The 11,276-nt window shown below is 41.3% G+C and overlaps 1 protein-coding gene across 2 annotated transcripts in view; it reads left to right on the forward strand.

Annotated features, from left to right (window-relative positions):
* FADS2B (fatty acid desaturase 2B) overlaps positions 1-10,562 on the forward strand; it is a 41,833-nt gene extending 31,271 nt beyond the window's left edge. The window contains exons 8-11 of one of the 2 annotated variants that reach the window (XM_059875175.1): positions 1,508-1,604; positions 3,498-3,577; positions 8,112-8,237; positions 9,822-10,562. In XM_059875175.1, coding sequence (XP_059731158.1) covers positions 1,508-1,604; positions 3,498-3,577; positions 8,112-8,237; positions 9,822-9,882 — 364 coding nt within the window. In that variant the 3' untranslated portion in view covers positions 9,883-10,562. The remainder of the gene's footprint in view (positions 1-1,507; positions 1,605-3,497; positions 3,578-8,111; positions 8,238-9,821) is intronic. The other variant, XM_002693705.6, reaches the window with a different exon arrangement.
* Positions 10,563-11,276: the final 714 nt, after the last annotated feature.

Consider the following 11,276-nt stretch of genomic DNA (forward strand, 5'->3'; position numbering starts at 1 on the left):
TTTCTTGGAAACTGCATTTGCCCAATCTTGCCTTTTTTCTCACGTGATTAATTCCCAATTACAGAAGGCAATGGCACCCCACTCCATTGCTCTTGCATGGAGAATCCCATGGACGGAGGAGCCTGGTGGGCTGCAGTCCTTGGGATCATGAAGAGTCGGACAGGACTAAGCGACTTCACTTTCACTTTTCACTTTCATGCATTGGAGAAGGAAATGGCAGCCCAGTCCAGTGTTCTTGCCTGGAGAATCCCGGGGACAAAGGAGCCTGTTGGGCTGCCATCTGTGGGGTCGCACAGAGTCGGACACGACTGAAGCAACTTAGCAGTAGCAACAGTCCCTTACCATCTGAGGAGGATTAGTCCCTGGACCCACCTCAGTTACCAAAACCCAAAGATATTCAAGCTCCATAGTCATCTATCCATATATGTGGTTCCACTACTGTGGATTCATGCAACCACTAATCTTGTAGTACTCTGGGTTTACTTAAAAATATCCACATTTAAGTGGACCTACATGTTTCTCAAAGGTCAACTGTATTCTGCCTGATCACCAAGTCCTTCAAACTGTAATCCAGCTGGGCATCATAATTCTTACCAAAGATAATAGGAGGCCAGTTTTTTAAAAAGTTATTTTATGACTAGAGATTTTCCCCAAATCAAAATGACTTTAAACTGAATAACCCTCTTCAACTTCCCAATTTATTCCTTCCTCATTCATTTGCATTACTATTCATAACAATAACGGTAGCTACTACACATCAGGCAATTTGCTAAAGGCTTTACATGCATTATCCTATTTGATGTAATCAAAAATGCACAACCAGGCAATGTAGATAGTATCAATTTCATTGTTCTGATAAGAGAACTAAAGTTCAGAGAAATTAAATCACTTACTCAAGAGCAAGGGCCAGTGGCAGTGCCAAATCAAAACTTGTACCCAGTTCTGTCTGATGACAACAGCCAAGCTGTTAATCACATTGCACATATCCTTAAATTGTTGTTGCTTTAGTCACTAAATCATGTCTGACTCTTTTGTGACCCCATGGATTGTAGCCTGCCAGGCTGCTCTGCTCTGGGGATTTCACAGGCAAGAATACTGGAGTTGGTTGCCATTTCTTTGTCCAGGGGATCTTCCCAAGCCAGGAATCAAACCCAGATCTCCTGCATTGGCAGATGGAATCTTGACCACTGAGCCGCCAGGGAAGCCTGACCTTCAGCTATCTAGGTATCTTCTGAGCCTTGTACCAATGCCTACAGAAAATACTGGGAACACTGCTCTGGTACAGTAGGCTGCAAGACAGGTAGTGTGACTGAATACCTTGTATGTCATCTTTAGATATAAAAGGTCTGCAAAGATGAAAAACAAACAACCACCACATGATTGGAACCTTTGAGTCACTGCCATTTCCTCTACTGCTCAGCCAGATCTGCCAGTGGTTATGCAAGCCCAGTGAGTGGAACTGAAACTCCCCAAGGAGTGATCATATCTTCTTCTTATTCTCTTAAAGGCTTCTTGAAAGTCTCTGGGTTGCATATGTTACCCAGATGAGCCACATACCAATGAAAATGAGCACAGAGGAGAACCAGGACTGGTTCAGCTCTCAGGTAATAATGCTGTTCTGGGAAAGCATCCACCAAAGCATCCTGATTACCGTCTGCTGACCTCAAATGATGTTTATTGGAGGCTTGCCAGGGGTCAGGCACTGTCAACTGTTTTGCTACATCTCATGTAGCTATGTGCTCAGAATATTCCCACTTTACAAATGATAACATTGAGGTATGAAGAAGTTGCACAATTTGTGCAAGATCACACAGCTAATAAGTGGCAGAAATAGGTTTTATTTATTTATTTGGCCACACTGTGTGGCATGCAGGGTCCCAGTTCTCCTACCAGGGATCAAACCTGTGTCAGCACACACTCTTAACCAGTGGACCAGTGGGAGTTCTCTAGAAGCAGGTTTTAAACCTCGGCAGTTTGATTTCAGAAGCTTTGCTCTTAGCTAAGGCTTAATAAACTACAGTCCAGGGGCCAGTCTAGCCCAGTCTGTGTTTTTGTAGTTTTACTGGAACACAGCCACACTCATACATTACATATTCTCTATGATAGCTTTCATTCTAAAACAGCAGAACTGCATAGTTGTGATGCAGAATTGAAACATTTACTGTGCGGCACTTTACAGGCAAGGTTTACTAAACCTGCTTCAACATGACACAGTCTTTCAACGAATCTCACACTCCTAGAATAACAGAAGGGAGAACCCTGGAATCCCCCTCATTTCATTGTATAGATAGTGGGGCCCAGAGAGGAGACTCAGCATTCTCGGCAAGTGTGCTGTTAATGATTAAAAGATTCATGACCCATGCAGAATACCACTGCCTCTTAAGCCTGACACTGGCTATGCCGTGGTTAACTGGAGAATCCAGTCATCATACTGCTTCCTTTTCCATGCTCATTTCCAAATTCAGTGGACATTCCACACAGTAGTGGTTCTCAATCTTTTTGGTCAAGAAACCATTCTTTCTTTTTGGTCAAGAAACCACTCAAAACTTATCGAGAACATCAAAGAGCTTTCGTTTGTGGAGGTTATATCTACTGATACTTACTGTATTTGAAATTGAAACTGACAGTTTTAAAATATCTATGAATTAATTTTAAAATAATAGGATAAATCCAATAAAGGTTAACATCAGAGTGATGAAATCATCCCATGCTTAGTAGCCCCTGGAAAAACCCATGCTATAAGCATGCATGAATGAGAATGAAAAAGCCAAATACTGCCTCAGAAGTATTATGGGAATCATTTTGACCTTGAAGATCCTCTGAAAGTGTCCTAGGGAACCCCAAGATGCTCTAAAGCACACTTCGAGGACTGCAAAAATAACATTCAAAATGCCAACAACCCTAACAAGAATTAAATCTCAGAAAGGCACTGAATAAAATCACATTCATAAGCATTCTAAGTAGTCTGGAGAATCCTATGAACTTCTTCTCAGTCTGCCTTTGTACAAAATAAAATACATTAGATTAAAAAGGAAGCTACTTGTATATATTAATAAATGTATTTCTATGCACAAAACCCTTGATTAAAGCCCTTGCATGCTTTATTCCCCATTTAGAAGTTCTTTACATCTATTCTGTGGTAATAATATTCAAACTCCTATAATTTCTACCAGAGTCCTACAATCCCGCTTCCATCTGCCAAAGTCCTTACTCATGACACCTTAGTCTTTTGATGTTGAGGGCTGATAGTGACTTAGTCCTCTCAAATCCTATTTACTTCTTCATATCTATTGCCTTATCTATACTTTTTAGCAAAATGTCTTATTTACTTCATAATTGTAAGGTCCCTGAGACCTGGGATTTATTTTTATCCCTCATGGTTTGTTACACAAAATATGTACTCAGTCAGTACTTGTTGAATGATAGATAAATAAAAGAGTAACAATCTCTTGTTGACATGAGTTGATTTACATCTAATGTAAGCTTTTTCTTTGCAGGTCTTGGCCACCTGTAATGTTGAACAGTCCTTTTTCAATGACTGGTTCACTGGGCACTTGAACTTCCAAATTGAGCACCAGTAAGAGAAATAGTTTATGATAAAGGGAAGGGGCTGTCACTAATAACTGTCCTCCATATAGTCCAGAGCACTAGACTTGCAATCTTAAGGGAAAAAAATGAACCAGGATTCTCTAAAGGATGCTATTTTTCAATTAACAACAACGATAAAGAAAGAAGAAAGAAATGAAGGAAGTGTCACAATTGCGAGTTCAGTTCAGTTCAGTTCAGTCAGTCTTGTCTTACTCTTTGCGACCCCATGAATCGCAGCACACCCAGCCTCCCTGTGCATCACCAACTCCCGGAGTTCACTCAAACTCACATCCATCGAGTCGGTGATGCCATCCAGCCATCTCATCCTCTGTCGTCCCCTTCTCCTCCAGCCCCCAATCCCTCCCAGCATCCAAGTCTTTTCCAATGAGTCAACTCTTCGCATGGGGAGGCCTAAGTACTGGAGTTTCAGCTTTAGCACCATTCCTTCCTAAGAACATCCAAGACCAATCTCCTTTATTTTTTTTTTAATTTTATTTTATTTTTAAACTTTAAAATATTGTATTGGTTTTGCCAAATATCGAAATGAATCCGCCCCAGGTATACATGTGTTCCCCATCCTGAACCCTCCTCCCTCCTCCCTTCCCATACCATCCCTCTGGCTCGTCCCAGTGCACCAGCCCCAAGCATCCAGTATCGTCCATCGAACCTGGACTGGCAACTCGTTTCATATATGATATTATACGTACTTCAATGCCATTCTCCCAAATCATCCCTACCTCTCCGTCTCCCACAGAGTCCAAAAGACTGTTCTATACATCAGTGTCTCTTTTGCTGTCTCATATACAGGGTTATTGTTACCATCTTTCTAAATTCCATATATATGCATTAGTATACTGTATTGGTGTGTTTTTTTTTTTTTTCTGGATTACTTCACTCTGTATAATAGGCTTCAGTTTCATCCACCTCATTAGAACTGATTCAAATGTATTCTTTTTAATGGCTGAGTAATACTCCATTGTGTATATGTACCACTGCTTTCTTATCCAATCACCTGCTGATGGACATCTAGGTTGCTTCCATGTCCTGGCTATTATAAACAGTGCTGCGATGAACATTGCAGTACACGTGTCTCTTTCAATTCTGGTTTCCTCAGTGTGTATGCCCAGCAGTGGGATTGCTGGGTCATAAGGCAGTTTTATTTCCAGTTTTTTAAGGAATCTCCACACTGTTCTCCATAGTGGCTGTACTAGTTTGCATTCCCACCAACAGTGTAAGAGGGTTCCCTTTTCTCCACACCCTCTCCAGCATTTATTGCTTGTAGGCTTTTGGATCATGGCCATTCTGACTGGCGTGAAATGATACCTCATAGTGGTTTTGATTTACATTTCTCTGATAATGAGTGATGTTGAGCATCTTTTCATGTGTTTGTTAGCCATCTGTATGTCTTCTTTGGAGAAATGTCTATTTAGTTCTTTGCCCCATTTTTTGATTGGGTCATTTATTTTTCTAGAGTTGAGCTGTAGGAGTTGCTTGTATATTTTTGAGATTAGTTGTTTGTCAGTTGCTTCATTTGCTATTATTTTCTCCCATTCTGAAGGGTGTCTTTTCACCTTGCTTATAGTTTCCTTTGTTGTGCAGAAGCTTTTAAGTTTAATTAGGTCCCATTTGTTTATTTTTGCTTTTATTTCCAATATTCTGGGAGGTGGGTCATAGAGGATCCTGCTGTGATATATGTCGGAGAGTGTTTTGCCTATGTTCTCCTCTAGGAGTTTTATAGTTTCTGGTCTTACATTGAGATCTTTAATCCATTTTGAGTTTATTTTTGTGTATGGTGTTAGAAAGTGCTCTATTTTCATTCTATTACAAGTGGTTGACCAGTTTTCCCCACACCACTTGTTAAAGAGATTGTCTTTAACCCATTGTATATTCTTGCCTCCTTTGTCAAAGATAAGGTGTCCATATGTGCGTGGGTTTATCTCTGGGCTTTCTATTTTGTTCCATTGATCTATATTTCTGTCTTTGTGCCAGTACCATACTGTCTAGATGACTGTGGCTTTGTAGTAGAGCCTGAAGTCGGGCAGGTTGATTCCTCCAGTTCCATTCTTCTTTCTCAAGATAGCTTTGGCTATTTGAGGTTTTTTGTATTTCCATACAAATTGTGAGATTATTTGTTCTAGCTCTGTGAAGAATACCGTTGGTAGCTTGATAGGGATTGCATTGAATCTATAAATTGCTTTGGGTAGTATACTCATTTTCACTATATTGATTCTTCCAATCCATGAACATGGTATATTTCTCCATCTATTAGTGTCCTCTTTGATTTCTTTCACCAGTGTTTTATAGTTTTCTATATATAGGTCTTTAGTTTCTTTACGTAGAAATATTCCTAAGTATTTTATTCTTTCCGTTGCAATGGTGAATGGAATTGTTTCCTTAATTTCTCTTTCTGTTTTCTCATTATTAGTGTATAGGAATGCAAGGGATTTCTGTGTGTTGATTTTATATCCTGCAACTTTAGTATATTCATTGATTAGTTCTAGTAATTTTCTGGTGGAGTCTTTAGGGTTTTCTATGTAGAGGATCATGTCATCTTAAAACAGTGAGACTTTTACTTCTTCTTTCCCATTTGGATTCCTTTTATTTCTTTTTCTGCTCTGATTGCTGTGGCCAAAACTTCCAAAATTATGTTGAATAGTAATGGTGAAAGTGGGCACCCTTGTCTTGTTCCTGACTTTAGAGGAAATGCTTTCAATTTTTCACCATTGAGGATAATGTTTGCTGTGGGTTTGTCATATATAGCTTTTATTATGTTGAGGTATGTTCCTTCTATTCCTGCTTTCTGGAGAGTTTTTATCATAAATGGATGTTGAATTTTGTCAAAGGCTTTCTATCTCCTTTAGAATGGACTGGTTGGATCTCCTTGCAGTCCATGGGACTCTCAAGAGTCTTCTCCAACACCACAGTTCAAAAGCATCAATTCTTTGGCGCTCAGCTTTCTTTATAGTCCAACTCTCACATCCATACATGACCACTGGAAAAACCATACCTTTGACTGCTGCTGCTGCTGCTGCTAAGTCGCTTCAGTTGTGTCCAACTCTGTACGACCCCATAGATGGCAGCCCACCAGGCTCCTCCGTCCCTGGGATTCTCCAGGCAAGAATACTGGAGTGGGTTGCCATTTCCTTCTCCAATGCATGAAAGTGAAAAGTGAAAGTGAAGTCGCTCAGTCGTGTCTGACTCCTAAGGACCACATGTACTGCAGCTTACCAGGCCCCTCCATCCATGGGGTTTTCCAGGCAAAAGTACTGGAGTGGGTGCCATTGCCTTCTCCCATAGCCTTGACTAGACGGCCCTTTACTGGCAAAGTAATATCTCTGCTTTTGAATATGCTGTCTAGGTTGGTCATAACTTCCCTTCCAAGGAGTAAGCATCTTTTAATTTCATGGCTGCAATCACCATCTGCAGTGATTTTCGAGCCCAAAAAAAATAAAATCTCAAGTAAATGGAGTGAAATCTTGGAAAAGTATCAGTGACTCAGTTTCCAGATTTCTATGGGCTTAGGAATTGGTGATTTCCTTGCATTTTCTTTGTTGGCAAAACCTAAGAAAAATCAGGACACTTGGGTAACCAACTTGTGTTCAAATTTAACTATGTTATAATTCAAATATTTACTTATCTGTGTCTTTAGAGCCAAGTTTACAAAATAACTAATGAAGTGGAGTCCCTGCTGCAATTTCTAAATGGCATCTGGAAATACTTAACCAATGGGTCAGTTACAAAGAGGAAACAGGTAGTTCACACCTTGATGCAAGTTAAAACATTGAGAGACAATTTCTCCAGAGTATCAGGGGAAAGGCTTTCCACATTCTCTTTGTCTAAGCCATGTGAGTCTATGATAGTCAAAGAAGGAACAAGACCTTTATTTGTTCAAGGAATTTTTTTTCATTCTATTTCTCATATTAGGGCTTGAAATTTTCAGCAAAACAAAAAAAGGACTATTACTCATAGTTTTATTAAAGGAGAGGTTTACATCCAAGACGGTCATCTGGCTGACTAATGAAAACTTGGGATTAAAAATCCATCTCTCCTCACTTCTTATTCCTTTCCTAGGACTTTTAGCTATTTACCATGACTTAATATACGTCCATCTATTCTTGCTAAGGAAGTTAGAAAGAGAGACTAAGACAGAGATTAGCAGGAGCAGGGTGGGCGGTTCAGTATCTCTAGTTCTATGGGTAGTTCTAAAGAGTGGGTAGTTCTAAATGGTAGAAAGTTCTAAATGATATACTTTCATTGGATCAGGCCAAAAATAAACAGTTGATGGAGCTAAAACATATTCCCTTAGTTCTTCCTAAACATCTGCCACCCAGAAGGATTGTAGAGGTTTAAGGAATAAGATGAGTCTGCCAGCAAGTTTTTTAACTTCCCAAAACAAAAGTATTGTGGAAGGTCAAGGTTGGGTCTGCGTGGCTGATACCATTTTATTTTGTAAAAGGGGAAAGGGAACTTTGGGTTTCTCCTTAGGTCTGAGAAGTTTTACATCTCCTTTCTCTGTTTCCTAGTCTATTTCCCACAATGCCACGCCATAATTATCACAAGGTGGCACCTCTGGTGAAGTCACTGTGTGCCAAGCATGGACTACCATATGTGAATAAGCCCATATTGAAGGCATTTGGAGATATTATCAGGTAATAACAGTCCCTCAACCCACAGCTCTCATTTCCCTTCACTGTTGGTTCCCAGACTCTTCACTGCTTTATGAATCATTCAGCCAATAACTGTTTATTAAGGAGAATTCATGTGCCCAGCATGGAGATGAGGCGCTATACAGAACAACACTAACACAGAAATGATAACAGTCATTCCTACCATTTAGCTGCTGCCTTCTGGGTACTTAGTGAAAATACCTTGATTCCCTACTAAATTTCAAGCTTCTTATAAACCAGGGTTCTGTATTATTTGTCTCTGTATCACCCAGAGCCTTGACATGCTTTAGAACTTAACCGGTGGGAGGGACTCTCAAGTCATCTGGTCCGGGGCTGCAAACTAAGGTGCTTTCAGGGTCTGGTGGGACAGGCAGGGGTGACTCTTCCTACAGGAACTGAGAATTCATACTCATCCTGAAGCATTCACAGTTCCCTGGAGGATCCTTTGCTCATCAAATTAACAGCCAAAACCTTGGTTGTATAATTTATCTTAAAATTAGGAAAAAGAAAAGCAAGGGTATCTTTTTAATATGAATAAATAAACCAGCAAGCCTAGAGCTGGTCAGATCTGACCCCTGAACAGTGACCCATCTTCACTCTCCACCACTGCCCTCCTCCTTTCCTGCCCTCCCGATATCTGGCCTCCCTTCAGCCACTACATAACTCCCTGCCCCTTGCCATGACACATCCTTGGTCACTTTTTCTCCTACCTAGAAAAATCTCCCAACTTGCCACCCCCCTCCTGTCACCTTCTCAAGTTCCGTTCACTCTCCAAAGCTCACCTGAAAGGTCTTTTCTTCATCTCGGTCCTCCTTTGCCCCCAAGACTAAACCCGTCATGTGCTCTCACAGCACCTGTTTCTCTTCATTTCTGATCCTTATTACAATCATGATTTAATAGCATATTGGGTAATAAATTATGTGATATGTGTCTCCCAATATAGACCACAGCTCCAGGTGGAAAGACTCTCACCACTCCTACTCACAGGTGTATCACCAGAGCCTAGAAAAGTCTTTAACTTTATAAAGTAGGAGAGGTAGGTGGATACAGGTTAGGTTGGTATAGCTATATGATTTACCTTGTAGAAATTCAGTAGAGATTTTTCTTTTAATATGGAGAAAAGAATAAGTGATGCTTTGGAGTACAGAAGAAAAATAATTGAAAGAAAAACTCAGTCTCTTCCATATAGAAATGCTGATGGACTGTGGACTGCCAGGCTTCTCTGTCCCTGGGATTTCCTAGGCAAGAATATTGGAATGGGTTGACATTTCCTTCTCCAGGGGATCTTCCCAACCCAGGGATAGAAACTGTGTGTCTTGCATCTCCTGAATTAGCCGGAGGATTCTTACCAATGAGCCACCTGGGAAGCCAGAAAAGGTGGACTCATCTTCTAATACATAAGTCAGTGTATTTGATTCTCCACACTGGCAAGATAGAAAGACATTTTTCAGATATAGCTGAAAATGACAATGTTGCCCTGAATTAAGTAAAACAGCAAATGTTCCATGAAGTAGCTCCTTTGACCTGGGTCTCGCCTACTCACAATTTTGTCTGCTCCTCTCACAGGGCCCTGAAGAAGTCTGCAGCCCTCTGGATGGATGCTTACTACAGCCATCCAGAAACATAATGTGGATGTGCGTGAGTCTGTGTTAAAGAGAAAGCCACAGGCCCCAAAGTGTCACTTGTGCTAAAGCTCATGATACCAAACCTCTCTAATGCCTGACTTACTTGCAGTTTCAACCTTCCCCAAAGTGAAATTTTAATCGTCTGTAATTCTTCTGATCAACTATCTGTATTTTTTTTGAATCAGCTATCTAGGAGGTAATCTGTTGTTTTTCATCCCTGCCCCCAGCCCAGAGGAAGAAGAGGATAAAACCCTTGTCATCCCCTCCCCATCATCAAAAAATTGTCTGCCCTAAATATACTTTGCTGAGAGCTTCCTTCCCCCTCTCTTCTTCTGATAAAAGCCTTCCATTTTCCCAACCCCTCAGAGCCCCATTTGATTAACTTTGTTCATAAATCACTGAATAAAGCCAATTCAATCATCAAATATACTCAGTTGAATTTTTGTTTTCTAACAGCTTGTTTAATAATCTTCCCAGAGGAGAAGACCCAAGGCCTGCTACTTTCACGACTTCCCAGATCACTGAGCACTGGTTAGAATTCAGATGATCCATCCTGCAGATCATTTCTGCCCTCTGCTCTTTGGCCACAGGAATAAAGATGGCTTGATTGGCCAGACCGCTGTCTCTGTAACCAAGCAGGACCCGATGGGGCCTCCTGGCAACAGCTCCCCCCAAAAGGCGATTTTGGCACATCCCCTGCTTTATTTCCTCTCTGAGGCACCAGAAAATAGTAATTGATACAAATTTCCTGAACTGTTTTGCATATAGGAACGCATCCCCCCATCCCCACCACCAAAAGGAGGAACTACTTTTTGACCATGAACACATAGCCCAAGGCCACCTAGAGCCTAAGAACTGAAGATGGGAACCCCTGTGCCTCACCATCAGCCAGTCAGAGAACTGTACACAAGCTGATCCCAAACCCCGGGAACTCCCCCTCATGCGCCGTTACAAGCTGCTTTGCCAAAACCCTTCTGGGAGTCTAGACTTTTCAGGGCATGAGCCACCCCCTCCCCTTGCATAGCCCTGAAATAAACCTTTCTCTGCTCCAAACTCCATTTGAGTTTCTTTGGCCTCACTAGGCATCAGGTACAGGAACTTGTGTTGACATCCCTGCACACTAAGTGGCTCATGAAAGTTATGTTACAGCCCTACTTGCAGCTCTTCAATGGACTCCCATGGCTGCTCTTGGATGAAGATGAAACTTGGTGACTGCCAACAGACTATACATGTTGGTCCTCCCCCACGGAGCCTGCCCCACCTTAGACTACTTGCGTCTTCTTCAGCCCAGGTGGTTTCCTTCCAGGCTCACATACTCTTCTGCTAAAGGGTCTTGGCTTCTGAATCCAGTGTCTGAACTACACTTTTACCATCCCTGCCCTTACTCCTCACCTGG

The sequence above is a fragment of the Bos taurus genome, chromosome 15 (assembly GCF_002263795.3).
Source record: "Bos taurus isolate L1 Dominette 01449 registration number 42190680 breed Hereford chromosome 15, ARS-UCD2.0, whole genome shotgun sequence".
In the NCBI taxonomy this organism is placed as follows: Eukaryota; Metazoa; Chordata; class Mammalia; order Artiodactyla; family Bovidae; genus Bos; species Bos taurus.